Source organism: Somniosus microcephalus, chromosome 20, assembly GCF_052327205.1.
Source record: "Somniosus microcephalus isolate GS21.2 chromosome 20, FLI_Smic_1.0, whole genome shotgun sequence".
NCBI lineage: Eukaryota > Metazoa > Chordata > Chondrichthyes > Squaliformes > Somniosidae > Somniosus > Somniosus microcephalus.
The window spans coordinates 15,830,174-15,852,429 of NC_141006.1; the positions used below are offsets into that span (position 1 = coordinate 15,830,174).

At 48.1% G+C, this 22,256-nt stretch overlaps 1 protein-coding gene across 10 annotated transcripts in view; it reads right to left on the bottom strand.

Annotated features, from left to right (window-relative positions):
• Window positions 1-22,256, bottom strand: part of LOC147103064 (adhesion G protein-coupled receptor B2-like) — a 1,231,153-nt gene that overhangs the window by 867,643 nt on the left and 341,254 nt on the right. For all 10 annotated transcript variants that reach the window (XR_015072890.1, XM_085962346.1, XM_085962351.1 and 7 more), the window contains one exon: window positions 18,967-19,050. Coding sequence is in view for 8 of the 10 variants with exons in the window: in XM_085962346.1 (XP_085818472.1) it covers window positions 18,967-19,050 (84 nt within the window). In the remaining 2 variants the exon portion in view is untranslated. Of the gene's footprint in view, window positions 1-18,966; window positions 19,051-22,256 lie in introns of those variants that run through there.

Consider the following 22,256-nt stretch of genomic DNA (forward strand, 5'->3'; position numbering starts at 1 on the left):
CTGGGCAAGCTGGGCCCACGCCCGAGTATTTATACTCCTTGGACGGCACCACCAGCTGGCCGTCCAGTGTTATTTCATAAGTCTTTCTTCATAGATCATAAGATTCATACCATTCTTCCTCCCTAAAGATTTGGAAGTCCGATGACTTCCTTTTAACGGATTAGCCGGACCACGAATAGCCACAGTCTTTTAGCTCTTCGCTTGTGGCTGGAAGGCACGTCCCCCCGGACCGTGTCTGGGTCCCTGGGTCGCTTGATCCCTACTGGTAGGTCGACAGGGCCCGTGTCGCCTTGATCGACCTGAGGGAGACTGGGGAGATCGTGACTCTGGGTGCGGGTCCCCACAGGTGCAGAGCTGGCTTCATTTTGTTTGGTAGCCGGGGATTGACTGGCGTCCTGGCTTCGGGTGGCCATCCCATGGGGAGCGCTCGTCTCCCTGAGTTGATCCGGTGGAGTAGCCGGCAGGTCTCTTGATGTCCCAGGTAGGACATCATCTTCAAAGGAGCGCAGAGTGTCGGCATCATTCCCGTGGGGCCCTCTATCATTTGGGTCCGTGGGACCGGTTGGACAGGGAGCCAGATCTCTGAGTGAAACGGTGGACTCCCGGCCATCAGAGTACCGTACATGCGAGTAAGTGGGATTAACGTCCGTTAACTCGACCTCGTCGACGAGGGAATCATTTTTGGCAGATCGGACGAATCTTCGGAGCAGCACGGGGCCAGGAGCTGCCAACCATAACGGTAGGGACGTCCCATGTGTGGAGCGATGCTGGAACCTGAAGAATCGCTCGTGAGGCGTGACATTGGTGGACGTGGAAAGAAGAGACCCAATGGAATGCAACATGTCAGGGAGCACAGTTTCCCACTGCTGGTCTGGTAGGTTGCGTGACCTCAGTACAACACGAACAGCGTTCCAAATGATAGCATTGTATCTCTCAACCTGTCCGTTACCGATGGGATGATACAGTGTCATTTTACTTGTGGCGATTCCCCGTTGGGAAAGATAACTTTTGAGTTTGCTTGTCATGAAGGAGGGATCCCGATCAGAGTGGATGAAATTGGCTGTACCGCAAAGGGAGAAGACTTGATCGAGGCATTTGATCACTGTGGAAGTAAGCATATTGGGACAGGGGAAAGCAAAGGGAAAGCGTGAATATTCGTCCACCATAGTAAGTAAGTAGGTGTTTCGCATTGAGGAAGGCAATGGCCCTTTAAAGTCAATGCTGAGTCGCTGCATAGGCTGCATAGCGTGTATGAGCGAGCCATCCGATGGACAGAAGAATTGCGGTTTTAATTCTGCACAAATTCTACAGGAGGAGCATGTTCTTTTCACATCTTCCGTAGAAAATGGGAGATTTTTAGATCGCACAAAGTGCAGCATACGGGTAATGCCAGGATGGCATAAGTCAGTGTGAAGATCTGCAAGAGTCGAAGTTGACATAGAAGAGCAGAATGCCCGCGTGAGGGTATCCGGGGCCACATTCTCTTTGCTGGGTTAATAATGGGACTAGGGACTAGGGACAGGGTCACTGGCTAAGGCTTTGGAAGCTAAGCAGAGCTAGGCCTGGTTAGTACCTGGAGGGGTGACCATCAGGGAAGACCAGGTGCAAAAGGTCACAGAAGGAGCCCCGAGGAGGGGCGGTTGGTGAGAAGGTCACGGAAGGAGCCCTGGGAGAGGTGGCTGGTGAGCAGGCCCGGGCGTTGGGCTGAAGATTGTCGGAATGGTGGAAATGGAATGGCGGCGCGCACAGACGCAGCGGCTTTGCTTCTCCCAGGATGGTGCTATTTACGTTTAATGTTAATGTTATTTGTACTGGACTCATGGGAGCTTGCAAGATCACATTTCGTTGTGCATTGTACAATGACAATAAAGTTGAATTATTATTATTAAATGTGGCCAATTCCATCCTCCAGAGTTGTATTTTGTTATTCTTGATCTTAGTGCGTTTCCGGTTATCCAGCATAAAGGCCACGGAGCGCTGATCGGTTATAAGTGTGAAATGGCAACGAGTGAGAAAATGACTCCATTGACATACAGCTTTGATGATGGCCGTAGCCTCCTTCTCGACAGGAGGATAATGGAGCTTGCTACCCTGCAAAGTTCTGGACAGAAATGCAATGGGTCGATCACCTTGATTCAAGGCAGCAGACATCGCCACCTCCGATGCATCGCACTCGACCACGAAAGGGAGATTTTCATCAATGGAGCGAAGCGTGGCTTTTTCCAGTTGTCGCTTGAGGAGGTTGAAAGCTGAAATAGCCATTGCCTCCAACGGAAATGACTTCGCGTGAAGCAGGGGCTGGATCTTGTCGGAGAAGTGGGGTATCCTCTTCACATAATAGGCGAACATGCCGAGTGCCCGACGAAGGGAGCCGACATTCGTAGGGGGAGGGAGCTCCTGAAGCGGACGAAGTCGCTCCGGGTCCGGTTTGATGACACCGTTGCCCACCCAGTAGCCAAGGATGTTGGCTGATGGTACTGATTTCACAGATTTGGACTCATTTAAGGTTAAGTTGCGACGACGGAGAATGTCAAAAAATTTCTGGAGGTTGGCATCATGCTCCTTTTGGTCATGACCAGCAATGGTGATATTATCTTGATGTGGAAAAGTGTCCGTTAAACTGGTAAAGCCGACCATTGGCCTCAAAGGCCGTATACTTTTTGTCAGAGTCCTTTAACGGTACTTGATGATATGTGCTCTTTAAATCAAAAGTTGAAAATACCTTGTAGTTGGCAAGGTTATTGACCATGCCATCGATGCGTGGTAGTGGGTAGGCATCCAGGTCGGTATACTGGTTAATAGTTTGCGAGTAATCGATGCAAAGACGTTTCTTGTGTTGCTTCAGAGGATTTTTAATAACAAAGACTTGAGCCCGCCAGGGAGATGAACATGGCTCAATGATACCGTCAGCTAGAAGGCGAGAGATTTCCGCCTTGATAAAGGATCGATCATCTTGGCTGAAACATCGTGATTTAGTGGCTATGGGCTTACATCGGGGGGAAAGATTGGCAAACAAGGAGGGCTCGTTGATCAAAGCTGCCGAAAGTGCGCAAAACGGTACTTTGGAAATAGTAAGCTCCGGCTTTGACCCTCCAAACTCGAAAGTGAGTCTTTTGTGTTGTTTCTGGAAATCCTGTCGCAGGAGCACATCACTGCATAGGTTTTTGAGCACCCCGAGCCGGGTGGAGAAATAAGTGCGGCCATTGAGAATAAGGTCGACAAGACAAAAGCCGGAAGAATTAGTGGTCAGTGTCACCAGAACCATTGCAATTTCCCTGTCCGAGGAGTAAATACGCAGTTTTAACTTACTTACAGCCCGCTCACTAATGAAGCTGTCAGAGCTGCATGAGTCGATTAGTGCGCTCAAAATGTGTCCATTTACCGAAACCTTCGTGGCTGCATGGGACAGATTTTGGGGAAAAACAGCTGTGATGGGAGGAGTGGCAGTTTTACCCTTGACAGCTGTAACCTTAGTAGTGGTTCTTGGGGGAGGAGCAGTTTCATAGATAGCAGCTGTAAAACTAACAGGAGCTCTCGACCGGTGTACCTTAGAAAAGTGGCCTTTCTTACTAACAGAGGCTCTTGACTGGCATACCTTAGAAAAGTGACCTTTCTTGCTGCAATGATTGCAGGTTGTGTTACGAGCAGGACAAAATTTCCTATAATGGAACGCACCTCCACAGAAGAAACACTTCCTTCCAGATTGCCAAGATGCCGCTAGGGCAGGGGCATCATCAGTGAAGGCTTCTAGGGTAGGGTTGTCATCAGCTAGGTTGGAGTCATCATCCGTGAGGGCTTCCGCCCGAGGCCTATCGAAGGAGTCACTAAAAGTGATAGCAGCAGCCCGTGCACGTGGTGAAAGATAGGTATCTGCATTCCTCTTTGCGAAGTCCAGAGAACATGCCTGGTCATAGGCAGCATGTAACTTGAGGGTTTTATTCTCCAACAGACGCTGATGTATGAAGGGAGATGCAATCCTATTAATAAAGGAATCACGAATTAACTCTTCCTGGTACTGCTCAGTTGTGACAGCTTTAAGATTACAATCCTTGCTGAGCCTGCGACGTTTCTGAAGGAATTGGTCAAGTGATTCCCCGGGTTGTTGTTGAGTTTTGGCCAGTAGATGCCGTGCAAAAATTTTGTTTGGGAACTTGACATATAGTTGCTGTAGTATTTGGATAGCAGAGTCATAGTCTACACAGTCTTCGATATAGTCAATCACATGAGGGGATACATAATTAGCAAGCATTCCTAACTTATTAGGAACATTCTCACCACACTCCTCAAGGAACTTGCTGAAGGTACGATACCAGTGTTTCCATACCTTAGCAGCTGTAAGTGAATTCAGGTCCAGGTCGAGACGGGCGGGTCTGAGTAGTTTCTCCATGATGGATCGATTACTTCGTCTGAGTTCCCTTCTACAGTTTGAGTCGTAGCTGGCCATTCACGAAATCACCCAGAGCGTGGAGTCGATATCAAGTTGATTAAATTGATGTAATAAAACTCACTACGCACTTGGTTTGAGTATAAAACAAGGCTTTAATCAACTTGTTTCAAAACATGGAGGTCTAGTTATCTTTCACTAGTTCCTGTTTACAAAATGTCCTGGGATAGCTGGGCCCACGCCCGAGTATTTATACTCCTTGGACGGCGCCACCAGCTGCCCGTCCAGTGTTACTTTATGAGTCTTTCTTCATGGATCATAAGATTCATAACACATATCACATGAATTCTAATAATTAATGACCCTTGTGCCTGCCATAGTTGAATAGCTGTCATTGCGTGCAAGGTGTGAGATGTGGGTGTTAGTGTTGCTAGGTAGAGATTGTTAGTGGGTGAGTGCTGGGATTTGGTGCATTGAGCAGTGTGTGAAGCTTGTGCTACAGATGGTGGTATGTAGCATTTGTTGAAGCCTTCATTCACCCTCACCACCCGTGTGAGATCATTAAACCTCCTCCTGCAGTGTGTGTGGATCCTGGGGAGCACAGTGCTGCCCGTGATGTGGTGTGCCACCTCCCTCCACACAGTCTGGCAGACTTATGGCGAGAGCCTCCTGCCAGTTGGGGCGGGGGGGGGGTTACAGGACCACCCACCTTCTCTCCACCACTAAAACCAATGCCTCCAAGGCATCCTCGGAAACCGCCGGGCTCTCTCCCTGGGACGGAGATCTGCCTTCAGGATTTGTAAATAAGTGCTCCTTCTCCTTGTCCTTCTTCTTATGCTTGTTGAGGCAGCTGCACACCCAACAAAGCTGAAAATGAGGTGCTGCAGCATCAATGAACCTCCGCTTAGAGTAGTGAAAAAAGCCTGTGGCAATCATTACTTGTATTTTGACTGCCCCCAATATTGGTCCATCTTTTCAGTGTTACACCAATGAGCTTGAGCTTTTAGACTAGAGTCATGACTGCAATCATTTTAATGAGTGAGACGAATTTTGCGTGCAGCCTTGACGATTTTCAACTGGCGCTACTTAACCATTTTTAATCTAAATACTGGCCATCTCTTGGCTATAACGAATTTCTAGCCCAAGGGCTATCCACTGAAGACGTGGCTCATGGCACCCCTAAGGAGGCCAAGTACTGAGGCCATGGAGCGTTATAATGAGAGCCACATCTCCACCATATGTGTCATAAAACAAGCAATAGGCATGCTAAAGTTGCGCTTCAGATGCACATCGTTGCCATCGTCTGTGACATGGCGGTGCTCATGTTGGGGATGGACTCCTCCATTCTCTGAACATTTGCAGACATCGCAGCTGCAAAAGGTGCCATAGCCTCATGCAACTGTTGCTGCCCCTCCAAGAGCACCCTCTTTTTCGATGGCCCACAGCTGAGCATAACTTGGAATGTCCTGCGCCCTCCGGTGAGGAGTCTCCACTGCTGTCTCTGTCAACACCACCTGTTCTTGCTCACTTGTGAATTGTGAGACATCAAGTGACAACTCTACTCTATGGCGCAAAGGACCCACTGAGGTGTGCGTATCTGCATTGGTGCTGGTTGCGCTTGGGTCTGCTGACGCTGCACCCTCAGAGCCTGGAAGTTCCTCTGAGGAGTTGTCTTCCTCCTCCAGCTGGGCAGTGGACAGGTGGGCAGTTGATGGGCCTGTGGGAGAGTAAAGAAATGAATTAGAACTGTTATAATAAGAATGGGTAACATTACCATTGCGCACATGATGCCATTTCACTGGCTGCTGACATCAGTTACCATATGGGTGATTGTTGTATGCCATGTGGCTTTATGAGATATGATTCTGTCACCAGGTTGCTGGGATGTCCCACTCTGTCCATCTCCCACTGCCAGCATCTCTTGAGCTCCCGAAATTTCCAGAGCTGCCTTCTCTGCTGCTATGAGATTTGCAATTACTGGAGGACCACCTCCAATTCTCTCCTGCTCCCTGTTGTTGTGGGCTCTCTTTTCCTGCAAGGAGGGAAAGAAGAGAAGTTTGAGTGAGAGTGATGGAATGAGTGTAAGGAATGGATGGGTAGGAAGGTGACTATGAGGGACTGGGATACCAATGCCAAATGGCCTCCTTCTGTAGTGTTACTTGCTATGATTGCATTAGAATGAGAGTGAGTGTGAGGGGTGGTTAGTCAGATGTGAGTATGTGCATAGAGAGAGAGGGATGGGTGGACGTGCAAGGTATGTTTGTGTGAGGGATGATGTGTAGGAGTAGGCTTGGGAAGGCAGAGTGATGGGGATGTGCTGACAGGCACTTTAGGACAAGGGTGAGTGTGGCATTGCACTCAAATTTCCTGACCTCGTAAGATAATTGAAGTGCTTCCTGCACTGTATCGAGATCCCCCTGACCACATCCCTGCTGCTGACTTCCTCAGCTATATCCAGCCAGGCTCTTTTTGTTACTTGTAGAGGTCTCCTTTGCCTGTCAGCGGGGAAGAAGACCTCCCTGCGTGCTCTGACAGCCTCCGCAAAAGTATGCAATGAAGAATCAGAGAACCATGGTGCAGCCCTCTGTCTTTGGCTATCCATGTTTCAAAAGTTTTAGCTGTACTGTGGCCTTTCTTTGACACCTTCCACCCTCCTCTGGCAACCTTCAAGTGAGTTGAGTGCAAGGCTGCTTTAAATATGGGCACTGGAAACGAGTCATCGATGATGTCATCAGACCCACACCATTTAATAGGGCTGGGAAACGCGCATGACTCTTTCAATTGAGGCCATTAAGTGAAAGTTGCTCTGAGCAGCGCATTGCTCAAAACATTGCGTTCCAGATCCAATACGCCGCTTGCATGCACCCAACCCGACGCGAAGGTGAAAATTCCAGCCACACTTTCTGCAACGGTCACTAGATAGCCCTACTACACCAAAGACAAAACTTTTCAAAATTATTCAACTCCCAGCAGAGCTTTTGCCCCTTTAGACTAAAGGTAATAGATCCGCCTTAGTCTAGTAAAGGTTTGGGGCATTACTAAAGGTGTTAATGGGAGCTGATGTGTGTTGTATTGCACGGGAACGGTAGCATAGTGGTAATATTACTGGGCTAGTAATTGAGAGGCCTGGACTAATGATCCAGAGATGTGAATTCAAATCCCACAGCGGCAGCTGGGGAATTTAAATTCAGTTAATTAAATAAATCTGGAATAAAAAGCGAGTATTATGAAACTATTGGATTGTTGTAAAAACCCATCTGGTTCACTAATATCCTTTAGTGGAAGGAAATTTGCCATCCTTACCTGGTCTGGCCTATATGTGACTCCAGACGCACAGCAATGTGGCCTAGCAAGCCACTCTAGTTGTAACAAACCGTTACAAAACACAATAAGAATAAAATCAGATGGACCACTTGACACCAGCTACGGACACGACAATGGCACACCCAGCCCAGTCGACCCTGCAACATCTGGGGACTTCTGCCAAAATTGGGAGAGCTGTCTCACAGACTAGTCCATCAACAGCCTGACATAGCCATACTCACAGAATCATACCTTTCAGCCAATGTCCCCAACTCCTCCATCGTCGGGAAGGAGTGGCCCTGGGAGTCCTCAACATTGACTCTGGACCCCATGAAGTCTCATGGCTTCAGGCCAAGCATGGGCAAGGAAACCTCCTGCTGATTACTGCCTACCACGCTCCCTCAGTTGATCAATCAGTACTCCTACATGTTGAACACCACTTGGAAGAAGCACCGAGAGTAGCAAGGGCACAGAATGCACTCTGGGTGGGGAGACTTCAATGTCCATCACCAAGAGTGGCTCGGTAGCACCACTATTGACCTGAAGGACATAGCTGCAAGTCTGGGCCTGTAACAGGTGGTGAGAACCAACACGAGAGAAAAATCTACTTGACTTCGTCCTCACCAATTTACATGTTGCAGATGCATCTGTCCATGGCAGTATTGGTAGCAGTGACCACTGCACAGTCATTGTGGAGATGAAGTCCCGTCCTCACACTGAAGACACCCTACCACCGTGCTAAATGGGATAGGTTCAGAACAGATCTAGCAGCTCAAAACTGGGCATCCATGAGGCGTTGAGGGCCATCAGCAGCAGAATTGTATTCCACCAGAATCTGTAACCTCATGGTCCAGAATATCCCTCACTCTACCATTACCATCAAGCCAGGGGACCAACCCTGGTTCAACAAGGAGTGTAGAAGAGCATGTCAGGAGCAGCACCAGATGTACCTAAAAATGCGGTGACAACTTGGGGAGGCTGCAACACAGGACTACATGCATGCTAAAAAGCAGAAGCTGAACAAGGTTAAGAGATCACACAATCAACGGATCAGATCAAAGCTCTGCAGTCCTGCCACATCCAGTCATGAATGGTGGTGGACCATTAAACAAATAACCGGAGGAGGAGGCTCTATGAATATCCCCATCCTCAATGATGGTGGAGCCTAGCCCGTGAGTGCAGAAGTCAAGGCTGAAGCGTTTGAAACCATCTTCAGCCAGAAGTGCCAAGTGGATGATCCATATCGGCCTCCTCCTGAGGTCCCCACCATTGCAGCAGCCAGTCTTCAGTCAATTCGATTCAGTCCAGGTGATATCAATAACGGCTGAGCGCACTGGATACAGCAAAGGCTATGGGCCCCGACAACATCCCGGCTATCGTGCTGAAGACTTGTGCTGAAGACTTGTGCTCCAGAAGTAGCCGTGCATCTAGCCAAGCTGTTCCGGTACAGCAACAACACTGGTATCTATCCGACAATGTGGAAAACTGCCCAGGTGTGTTCTGTCCACAAAAAGCAGGACAAATACAATCCAGCCAATTACCATCCCATCAGTCTACTCTCAATCATCAGCAAAGTGATGGAAGTTGTCATTGACAGTGCTATCAAGCAGCACTTCCTCAGCAATAACCTGCTCACTGATGCCTGTTATGTATTGTGTGTTCTCCTCCCACCTGTGGTGGCGCTGTCACAGGAGATAAATGGTTGGGTGTTCTCTGTTAAGTTTTAGCTCTCTTTGTTCGGAACTTTCCAGAACTTTCTTTCCTTCCAATAAAGCACTTCATGTTTGAATCTCTGAGTTCTGAGTCCTAAATTGTGTCTAGGTAGAAAGGTACCGACACAACAAGTGGCAACGAGGAGCGGGTGAATCTGCGTACGTTACGGGTGCAGTGAGTAAACAGAAAATTTAATTTGAAACGTGAGATGGCTACTATATTAGGAAACATCGGTGATTTTGATTAAAATGTGGAGCAATGGAGCGCATATACGGAACGTTTTGACTATTTTGTATTGGCGAATGCGGTGGCAAATGAAAAGGTCGTGCCTACCTTTTTGAGTGTAATCGGGCCGAAGACTTTCAATTTACTTCGCAGCCTCGTGCAGCCAGATAAGCCAGGAACTAAAACATATAAGCAACTAGTGGAAATTCTTGGAGCACATTTTTCACCAAAACCTCTGGTTGTTGCTGAGAGATTTAGATTTCACAAACGGAATCAAGAGGAGGGGGAATCAGTGACAATGTTTATTGCTGCTTTAAAAAGGTTGTCGGAACACTGCCAGTTCAAGGAGGTGCTGAATGACACCATTAGAGGCAGACTTGTGTGTGGTCTGCAAAATGCAGCCACACAGAAGCGCCTTCTTACTGAGGACAACCTTACTCTTGAAAAGGCCATTGAAGTTAGCGTCTCCATGGAGATGGCGGAAAAGGAGGCTCACCGGTTGAGTTCAACAGGGAGAGTTCACAAGGTGTCGTCTGAGCCTAAAGGTGCGCGGAACGGCACGTTACCGTTGTGGGAAAACGGGCCATCGCGCTAATGACTGCTGGTGTACGGAGCTGGAATGCCAAAATTGTGGCAAAAAGGGTTGTGGTAAACCACTGTTATACCTGTCTGTATATGTATGTGTATTCCACTAGGTACAGGTCTGGACATGCCTCGGCTGACTCCTCCCACTATTCCAGGTATATAAGTGACTACCTCCCAGTCCCTTAGTATTCTGGACGGGTCGACCACTCGAGACTAGACCTTCATTCTTTAGTTAATAAAAGCCTGGTTGTTACTCGCTTAACCTCAGTCTTTTGAGTAATTGATGGCGCATCAATTTTATTAACTAAATTTTTTATAATGGAGAAGATCCTCACACCAGCATGCCTGGACCTGGACAGTCGGGAAGCGGACGCTTCCACCAAGTTTGTTCACTGGCTCATGTGCTTCGAGGCATTCCTGACTGCCTCCACTGCGGTCGTAACGGATGCGAACAAACTGTCTGTCCTGATCTCCAAGGTGAACCACCGAGTGTACTCAGTCATCCGGGACGCGACCTCGTACACAGCTGCCCTCCAGCTCCTCAAGACCCAGTACACGCGCCCTGTGAACGAAGTTTATGCCAGGCACCTCCTGGGGAGTCGCAAGCAACAACCTGGGGAATCGACTGAGGAATACCTCCAAGCACTGTCCGTGCTTGGCCGGGCCTGTGGGTGTAAGGCGGTAACGTCCACTAAGTACACGGAGGAACTGATCCGGGATGCCTTCGTAGCGGGCCACAGGTCCAACTACACCCGACAGCGACTGCTGGAGCAGAGTGACCTCACCCTCGACAAAGCCTCCGAAATCGTACTAACGCTGGACGCAGCCTACCGGGGCATGGATGCCTACTCCTCTGCACCGTGGACGCTGCGGGGAACGACAACCTGGGACACGGTAGGACAGCCCCATAGCACCGTGCCACCCCAGCCACAGCCCAACAATGGCCCAACCACCGCAGCAGTGTCCCAAAGCCAGACAGCAGTATCCCAAGACCAGAAATGCTACTTCTGTGGCCAGGCCAAACACCCCAGAGCGCGCTGCCCGGCAAAGAATGCGACCTGCTCGGGCTGCGGGAAAAAGGGACACTACGCTAGCGTCTGCAAGGCCAAAGCCACCCCGAACGCCAGCAGCGCCGCGTGTGGGCCGTGCGGGCCGCCATCTTGGGCTTCCCCAGCCATGTGCGAACCACCGCAGCAGCAGCCATCTTGGACGACTCCAGCCACATGGGAATCATGGACGCCGCCATCTTGGACACCAGCCGGGATGCAGCAGGCCGCCAACCCCCCCCCATCTGATACCCGCAGCGACACACCGACCCCTACGCTGGCCTCTGTTACGCTGGACCAAACGAAACCGCACCAACTAGCTCGGTCCAAAATGGACGTTAAGGTAAACGGCCATGCAATAAACTGCCTTTTTGACTCCGGGAGCACAGAGAGCTTCATCCACCCCGACACGGTGCGGTGTTGCTCTCTCCCAGTCCTGCCTGCGCACCAGCGGATTTCTATGGCCGCCGAGTCCCAGTCAGCGGACATTGGCGGCTACTGCATGGTGACACTAGTAGTAGACGGGACAGTGTTCAATAATTTTAAACTCCTGGTCCTGCCCCAACTTTGCGCTGCCGTTCTACTGGGGTTGAAATTCCAGTGCCACCTCAAAAGCGTTATGATGGCGTACGGTGGCCCCCTCCCCCCACTCACAGTCCGCAGCCAGCAGCCTCCAAATTGCCCGCCGCGCACCAGATGCAACCTCTCCACACTCAGAGTCCCACCCCCCCACTGTTTGCTAACCTCACCCCCGACTGTAAGCCCATCGCCACAAAGAGCAGGCGATACAGTGCCGGGGACAGGGTTTTCATCAAAACCGAAGTGGAGCGGCTCCTGAAGGAGGGGATTATTGAGGGCAGCTCCAGCCCCTGGCGAGCCCAGGTTGTGGTCGTTAAGACCGGCGAGAAACAACGCCTGGTCATCGACTACAGCCAAACAATAAACCGCTACACCCTGCTGGACGCCTACCCACTCCCCCGCATAGCTGACATGGTCAACCAGATTGCGCAGTACCGCGTCTTTTCGACCATTGACCTGAAATCAGCGTACCACCAGCTCCCCATCCGCCCCGAAGACCGCCAGTATACTGCTTTTGAGGCAAACGGCCGCCTCTATCACTTCCTTAGGGTTCCCTTTGGCGTTACCAATGGGGTCTCCGTCTTCCAAAGGGAGATGGACCGGATGGTCAATCAAAACGCGCTGCAGGCCACTTTCCCTTACCTAGACAATGTGACCATCTGCGGCCATGACTTGCAGGACCATGACGCAAACCTCGAGAAATTCCTCCGCACCGCCCAACTCCTGAACCTGACATATAACAAGGAGAAGTGCATATTCCGCACAGACCGCCTCACCATCCTTGGCTGTGTTGTGGAACACGGGGTCATCGGTCCCGACCCGGACCGGATGCGTCCCCTTATGGAACTCCCACTGCCCCACTGCCTAAAGGCTCTGAAGAGGTGCCTAGGGTTTTTTTCCTACTACGCCCAGTGGGTCCCCTACTATACAGACAAAGCCCGTCCGCTGATCAAATCCACCTCTTTTCCCCTGATGGCAGAGGCCCACTCGGCCTTCCACCGTATCAAGGAGGACATTGCCAAAGCCACCATGCACGCAGTGGACGAATCCATCCCCTTCCAGGTGGAAAGCGATGCGTCCGACTTCGCTCTGGCCGCCACCCTTAATCAGGCGGGGAGACCTGTGGCATTCTTCTCACGAACCCTCCAGGGCCCGGAGACCAGACACTCCGCGGTCGAGAAGGAGGCCCAGGCTATTGTGGAGGCTGTGCATCATTGGAGGCACTACCTGGCCGGAAAACGATTTACCCTGCTCACTGACCAGCGTTCAGTTGCTTTTATGTTCAACAACAAGCAGAGGGGCAAAATCAAAAATGACAAGATCTTGAGGTGGAGAATCGAACTTTCCACCTACAATTACGAGATCTTGTACCGGCCTGGGAAGCTCAATGAACCCCCAGATGCCCTATCGCATGGCACCTGCGCCAGCGCGCAGATCGATAGGCTGAAGGCCCTCCACAATGACCTCTGCCACCCGGGGGTCACCAGGTTCTTCCACTTCATCAAGGCCTGCAACCTGCCTTACTCCATTGAGGAGGTCAGGACCATGACCAAGAACTGCCAAGTCTGCGCTGAGTGCAAACCGCACTTTTATAGACCAGACAGAGCCCACCTGATAAAAGCCACTCGCCCTTTCGAATGCCTGAGCGTCGATTTTAAAGGGCCTCTCCCCTCCTCCGACCGCAATGTGTACTTCCTCAACATCATTGACGAGTACTCCCGTTTCCCGTTCGCTATCCCCTGCCCGGACATGTCCAGTGCCACGGTCATTAAATGTCTGAACAGCCTCTTCACCCTGTTCGGTTTCCCCAGCTATATCCATAGCGACCGGGGCTCATTGTTTATGAGCGACGAACTCCGCCAGTACCTGCTCGCTAGGGGTATAGCCACAAGCAGGACCACCAGTTACAACCCCCGGGGGAACGGACAGGTGGAAAGAGAGAATGCAACAGTTTGGAAGGCCGCCCTACTAGCCTTAAAGTCTAGGGGCCTTCCGACCTCCCGCTGGCAGGAGGTGCTCCCCGATGCGCTCCACTCGATTCGGTCACTGCTCTGCACTGCCACCAATGCCACCCCTCACGAGAAAATGTTTGTCTTCCCAAGGAAGTCCACATCGGGGACAGCGTTACCGCCATGGCTGACGTCCCCAGGGCCGGTACTACTGAGAAGACACGTGAGGACCAATAAAATGGACCCCCTGGTCGAGAGGGTCGACCTCCTCCATGCCAACCCCCAGTACGCTTACATTGCGTACCCGGACGGGCGGGAGGACACAGTCTCCATACGAGACCTCGCACCCTCGGGGACCGCTGTAACCCACTACCCATTACCACCCCTCCCCACGACACCCTCGGGGACCGCTGTAACCCACTACCCATTACCACCCCCCCCCACGACCCGATATCCAACCCCAGCAGCCGGCTCGCCTTGGACCGTCACCCACGAGGACTACACTCCAGTGCCCCAGCCTACACGGGACGCGACGCCGGAAGCTCCACCACCCCTGCCGTCGCCACGTCGATCACAGCGGCAGACAAGACCTCCGGAGAGACTCCAATACACGAACTTTTAAATACACTTCACCCCGCCGGACTCATTTTTAAACAAGGGGTGAATGTGGTAAACCACTGTTATACCTGTCTGTATGTGTATGTGTATTCCACTAGGTACAGGTCTGGACATGCCTCGGCTGACTCCTCCCACTATTCCAGGTATATAAGTGACTACCTCCCAGTCCCTTAGTATTCTGGACGGGTCGACCACTCGAGACCAGACCTTCATTCTTTAGTTAATAAAAGCCTGGTTGTTACTCGCTTAACCTCAGTCTTTTGAGTAATTGATGGCGCATCAAGGGTCACATTTGAACGCGCCTGTAGAGGTAAAAAAAGAACAGAAAGAGCTGGGAAGCATGCAAGCAAAATGTCATGGAAGTTAAACCTCTATACAGAACTACAAAGCATTCCAAATAGGAGGAAAAAGTACTGGTGATGTATCTCTGAGGAACTACACCTTCAAGCCAGTTTGAATCATAGCAGTAACAATATTAAGTTGTTAAGTCAAGACAGTAACTGAAGTGCCAACCTAAAAAACTAGCAAAAGTTGACCAATAGCTTCACAAATGATTGCACAGCCCCAAGAAACTGACAACTTTAAATGGACCCGAGATGTCAAAGGAAGTCGCTACAGAGATTTTGTAGGGATTTTAAGGGGTAGGATGTGTAAAGGTTGAAGGTACAAAATTGCTTGTGTAGTCTGGTTCATTTTGAGCACTTTTGTACCAAACAATTAATGGATTTTTAATTTTAAAAGAGGGAAAACAAAGTGACATTTAGACTTCAATAGACCAAACCAGACTTACCCAAAAGGTACCTTAACAGTCACTTTCCCAATTCCAACCCTCCTATTGCTCCGATTCACAAAGGCACTCTACCTGCTCCAGACCCAGTTCACAGAGACACTACACCTCATCAAACTCCCCATCCTTTCACAGAGATTCTGGCGTAGGCTTCCTGCCAATTTTTTGACAGATTTGGCGCAGGCAGAGGCAGAAAGCAACTCACAGACGTGCTCTGTTGCATCCTCGTTTCACCACTAATTTCTTTGCTGTCTTTACTGCTAATTGCAATCTTCGAATGCTGGACCCAGGGGCTGCCTGTTAGTCCCCAGCATCCAACATTCAGAGGTCGGTGGGCAAAAATTGAAGAGGAGCGCATGTAAGCAATCTCAAAGTGCGACCGTGCACAGGCCTTATCAGTAAAACAAAAAATCTTTAGATGATAAGAAACAAGTTTTGAAAATTTTCCTTAACAGGCAGCTCACTGGCCACATCTTTCTATTGTTGCATGCCTCAGCAAGTCTCCACCTCCATACTGGCACAACTCCCCATTGGAGGCTACCTCCTGCATTTCAAAGACAACAAGGTCAAAAATACAGCTAGGCTCAATGGGAGATGTCCCACCAGAGATGTGTACAATCTTGTCGGTAGTGGAGTTCGCAGAGTGGTAGAAAACAAATCTTCCCAGTCTACTGGCAGTCTTCTCCTTTTTGCAAATCATTTCAACCAAGTTGCTTCTCTACAGCTTAGTTAAGCTGGTACTCTTTTTCTATTCTCTCCCATTCAAGCTGATATTCGTCCCTTACTCCCCAAGCATGCTAGCATTCTTTGTCCCGACTCCCATTTCATGCCGGCACCCTCTCTTCCCATTCTCTTTCAGTTACTGCTAGCATACTTGCACTCTCCCTCCTTCCTCCCCCACCTCAAAAAGCTGCTGTCAGACTCTTCCTTCTCCAACCCCAAAGCATCGCTCCCAGCTATTTTCCCCTTCCCTCTCTTCTTCACTGGCATCCAGTCTCCACTGTTTCACTACCATCCACTTCCTTTTTCACTACCATCCACTCACCCCTGACCACCCCATTCATTTTCCCTTTGCCACGCATTCTACCTCCTCCCTTTGCCATGCATTTCACCCCCTCCTCTTGCCATATATTCTCTCCTACCCCTCCCCTTGCATTCCTTCTCCTGTCATGCATTTTATCCCCTTCCTTTGACATCTATTTCATCCCACCCCTTCCTACTCAAGGCATGGAGGTTCCTGCTATCCGCCTCTGTGTACTATTTTACAGTAAAATCCTAAATATGGGAAACTGTGTTCCTGCAGTGCAGTGACTAGAATGTTCATTAAAACCATTTAGAGAATATTTCCCTTAACTCAAAAAAGCAGCTGTAACTGTTTTTGAAGAAAATATGGGGTTGTAGCGGTACCACGAGTGTCTCTTACTTACTGTACATAATTTCCTTTAACTATGTTTGTATAGAGTTTGCATGTACGGGGCATTGCCCCTTTAAGAACGTGTACGGGGCGTTGCCCCTTTAAGAATGCGACCTAACGCGATGGCGTCACGGCGCACATCACATGACCGCCCTAAGCGCGGGCAAACGCGATGACGTCACGTCGCACATCACGTGACCGCCCCAAGCGCGGCAAAACGCAATGACGTCACGACGCAATCCACGGGACTGCCGAGTCAGTCTTCGTGGCATCCCTGTTCGGGTAAGACCTGTTCCACAGCTCTCCTGCATCGATCCTTGTTGTTTTCTGTACTTCGTCAAACCCTTCATTAAAAACCTGTTGGATTGTTTCTCCTGAATCGACCTCAATTATTTGGTTAGGAATACGCCTATTCCAACAGGGTAGATTTTCCCGAACCTGTCGGGAAGAAGGCGGGACTTCCCCTTTCGGGTTTTTGACCCGCCTACTTCGACGTCCGGCCAATCCGCGCGATTTTCCCTTGATTGACCTTGTTGAGCCCGCCCAGCGGGCTCAGCAGGCCAATTAAGGGCCACCCGGCAACAGGTGACATCACAGACTGCAATTTCATCTGTCAAGAGTTCTTGACAGATGAAATATCAGTGTTTCACAGCTGTTTGAAGCTGTCAAACATTGACAGTCTGAGTTCTGACATGACTCATTCTGCACAGACTCAGTTAGAACTCTTACCGGCACTCAAAGCTGAATGCTGTCACTTTTCACAGATCGCAGCCATTCAGCTTTAAGTACCGGCTGAGTGATGCGCTCCCGACGGCTACAGGAAGAAAGGCTGTTAAGGTAAGTACAGGTAAGTAAAAGTTCTTTACACACTTTAGACACACCCAACACACTTACCTTTACACTCATGCACCCATCACTCACCTGAGCACCAACATCGCGACCCCTCCAACTCCTTCAACCTGACGGCCCGCCTGCTCTAACCTGGCGTGGTTTGGAGCCGTCGGGAAACCCACACGAAACCCCTCAAAATAGGGATTTGGCTCAAAACTGCCTGTTAACTACCTGTTAACAGGCAGTTAATTGGCACTAATCCCTTCCCGCCTGGTTTCGGCGGGTCCCAGTGCGGGGCGGGTACCCGCCGCCCCTGAAACTTATGTGGGGCGGGGTTTTGGGCGGGATGGTGTCGGGACCCCCAAATTTGGGATTTCCCCCCCCCCCACATGCCTGAAACCCCGCCTGATGGCTCCCCAAAAATCTAGCCCTATAAGACAACAGCTAGGCATGCCCCAGAAAGTTTCTTTTAGGATAATTAGCCCAAAGCATTTTAGTAGCTTATATATTATCGACAAATTGTTTTGGGACAAACACAAAGTAAAAGCATCTGTAGCTGATTCTCAGCTCATCTTCAAACTTTTTTGGTTCTATCTGCTTTCAGTTCTCATTCCAACTGATATGATTGTATGTGACTGTTGTGCCTTCCAGCTGATCTTGTTTACGTTAACAATTTCCTATCCGAGTGAAAAAAGCTGATTTTTTTTGTGAAACACTGATATACTGATACATGAGTTGAAAAGCTGACTGTTACTTTAAAAATCTAAAAGTTGAAGTTGAAGAATCAACTTGCCAAAAGTATGCCAACTGCTTCAGGTAGCTTCAAGAGCAACCCTCACATATTGACCCAAGAGATGATCAATACATAAGTAGACTGGGCTGCAACTTTACTTGGTGGATTAACAGGAAGAACACGCCACTATTCAATTTCTAAACAACTGCTTAGTGATGAGCTTTCCTAAATTCTTGTATCCAATGAACCAGCAAACTTTGGGCGGGGGGGCGGGCGATAGTGTTGGGGTTCTGCGCCAGGATAATCCTAGGATAAATGATGGATCATGCCCCCACAGAATTTCGAGGCCAACTATGTTTTACTAAACAGTAAAAAACGAGCACCTGTCCCAAATACTTAGTGTAATTTGAGAGGCAGATGCAACTTGTGAAACCGCAAGAAACATTAAGATCCCAGAGATTCAGCAATCTGACTACTTGCTTCTTGTGTTCAACTTTTTTTCTTGTCAAAATATGAATGCTTGCAGATATGGGCGTGTTGGAGTTATTAAGAGCCCAGTGGATTCAACTACATTTAAAGTACGTTCTCAACCTCATTTTATTACCAAAGTTATATTGCTTCCCCTCCTTCCACAGGTGCACTTTGGGCTCATTCTTTGCCATTCGTCTCATATTTTTTAATCCCTAGGGATAATTTGGCTGAATAGTTAGGAGACCACAATTTTGGCAACAAAACGTAAGGATCGAGTCACGATTTTGGAACTTAAAACATTCTTATACAGTAAATTCAGTAAAATTACCAATTTGTGCCATAAATGTTCCAGAGTCATCAGCTGATCTTGGATGCTGCCTTCTAATTTTCCGTTGTTTCTTAATTTCACTTCCTGAAAAAAGAAGATAAACCCATTTAACCCTTTGAACTATGCTGACTCAATTTCCAAAAATAACAACTTCAATATTTTTAGTAAGCTAAAGTGTGTTTATAGGACAATTCACTATAAAACGGAGCATACCATTTTGTCCTTGTACAACAACTTGGTTAGGCATCAGTTAGAATACTGTGTCCAGTTTTGGTTTCCTCACATGGTGGTTGATATTGAGACTTTGGAAAGGGTGCAGATGAGGGCCACAAGATTAATTCCCAATTTAAAGGCTCTTAGTTACCCAGATAGGTTCAAAGAGCTGGGGCTCTATACTTTAGAGAAGCGTAGACTTAGGCGTGATTTAATCATGGTTCATAAGATGATGAAAGGATTATTTTGCGTTTTGTGTTGACCAATTATTTCAACTAAATAAATTAGGGGGGTCCAGGGGTCATGCCAACAAGTTATGTAAGGGAAGAATAGGTTAGAAGTTAAGAGATTCTTCTTTTCCCAGAGAATATTTTAATTGCTGGCTTGTTCAAGTGAGAGCTGGACCTATTTCTGGCTGGGGCAGAGATCATCTCGTACAAAATAACTTGTAATGTTAATCAGGGCCAGGATGGTCTCATGGAATAGTTTTGATCGTCTAAGGGATTTGGAGAGGAATTTGCCAGATTTTCTATTTGATTTTCATCTCTCCCAGGAGATTACTGTACTTGGTGGGGTGGAGAGTGTCTGTATTGAGATGTATAAGGCATCACTACTGTATGGGACAGGCTGGATGGACCAGTAGGTCTTTTCCTGTCCGTCAATTTGCGTATGTTCATAAGTTCAGAATGTAATGTTCATCAACAAATAATCATGTGTCTAATTTTCCGAAAAAAATTCAGTCGAATAATCTCAAACCCCACTTTCTATAACATGGTTCTCTCATAACCTGCCTCACCCTGTACCTCCACTCACTACCACCCCCCACCCCCCTCGCAGTGCTGTACAGGACAGCCATCTCTTTACAGCAGATCCTCTTTAGGATATGGCTCTCTCCCTCTAAACCATCATACTTTTATAACGCGTAATTTTCTATAACATGCCTCTTTCACTGTGGCACACCCTTTAAGTGCCCGGATTTTCCGATCGGAGGCTTCCAGCGTGCAGATGCCTCCAATCTGGAAAAAATCTACGAACTTACCTGCTGGCTCCGTAGGCCCCGACACATCTGCTCCTGGGCCTCTCCTGGTCTGCGCGCGCAGAGGCCCAGGTATCCCAGGGGCGCAGGCAGTTCGCAAGCGTCCCTGGGATCACATGGGCAATGGGGAACCAATCAAAGAAGGGAATCCTCCATCACACTTTTGACAGGTCTCTCAGCGTAGACATGTCAAAAGTGTGAATGGGGATCACTCAAAAAACACTCTAAAATATTAAATGATTTTTTTAAAATAACTTATTTAAAATTAGTTAAACTTACATTAAATTAAATATTTTAAACAAAAATTTAACTTTTTGAAAAAAATAATTGAAGTTTTTTACAGGGCTAAAAATAAACGTACCTTTTTTTAAAGTCTTTTTAAATTATAAATGAGTGAAAAAAAATTTTAAAAACTTTTTTAAACACTTATGCTGGTTAAAGCAGGCCTTACGCTTTTACCAGGCGTAAGATTTTTAAAGGTTTTCAGCAGGCGCAGGTTGTGCAGAAAGCGGAACTCTCTGCCCGCAGAGGCCCAACCCAGGGCAGGCGGAGGATCTGTCAAGAGGATTCTTGACAGATCGGAAGTGCGGGTTTTCAGCGCATGCCTGAAACCGGCACTTGTGAGGGGCCCCTACGGGTGTGTACACAGCTCGTACACACCCGTGGGGGTCGGAAAATATGGGCCAAGATGTATTTCTCCTTACAGCATGTACCTCTTACATATCTTGGCTCTCTTACTCAACATCCACTCTCTCTATATGTCTTTACGTTTATATACAATATACTTTTATATACTATACTTTTATCTCAAAATTAAACATTTTTACCTATATCTTTCTATTCCCCACTTATCTCGCAATCTGTCTCTATAACATGCCATCTCAATAACTCTAACAGAGGAACCAAATAATCAAGTGAATATCTGTGGGCATGTAGGGTCTATTATATAGTGTCAATGACACCGCAATCATTTTATTCAGATATTGCTTTTATGTCTGGTGAAATCCAAAGTGTAATTGCATAGTATTATTTCATTTTATAGTTGTGCATCATCATATTCTTCACTGCAATGTTGCAATGATTCCAGGAATCCAAGAAAGAAAATAACTTTTCTTTCAGGGTTCCTAAGAACACTGTGGTAAAGAATGCTTGGTGTTTGCTACGAAAGCACAGAAATAGATTTGGTCAGTCGAAACACAGTAATTTTGAGACTGCCTGCTTTAAAAGGAACTTGCATGAATTAACCAGTGTTTGTTAAAAAATATAAATAATAAACTAGATTGGTTTGCCTTCCTCCAAAGAGTGAGCCAATTACATCTGTAACTTTATCACTTGTTACCTGGGAAACGAGTAGGTTAAAATGGTGTTTCATTAAAAATAATCTGTTTTGAACTGGTAAATTGTTGTTGGCAGAATCACATTATTAGCAACTGAATATTAAAGAATTCTGCCTCTGTCAGTGTCAATTAAACTGCATCGAGATGAAAAGCGAACATACAAGTAAAGATTGTTTACAAGACATATCACTGCTGGCTTCTATTGAGTGTCTTTTGTAAAGTAACCGAGATGATGATGGGAAAGTCACAATGTTTAGAAGAAATTTCAGAGTTTTAAAGAGACTTAAAACTGGACAGATGAAGCCAATAATACATTCTCAGCAGAATGCTGCCAGGATTGCTGTGCCTTGGTACTGCACGCAGTTGTGGAACAACAGGTTGGTTTAGCCCGAAAACGTGAGGTCAATTCATTTAAATCTTTTAACGGCACACCCAGTACTCACCATGTGATGTGCTGGGGGTGCTCAGAGGTCAGGGACTTCTGGAACTAGCAACTCTTAAAGAGTTGTTGGCTCTTCTTAAAGCTGTGCTTCTGCTGGGTCTCAAAAATGGTTCAAGCAGAGCGGCCCAATTCAGCGATCATGCATTGGAGGTACTGCAATGAAGGGTGCAGCTAGTTAAAGGAGAAGGGTGCATGAATACTGTCTTATCTGTAGCTCAAATGGAAGAGAAGGTGAGGAAGACACTTTCAATGCTGTGCAAGA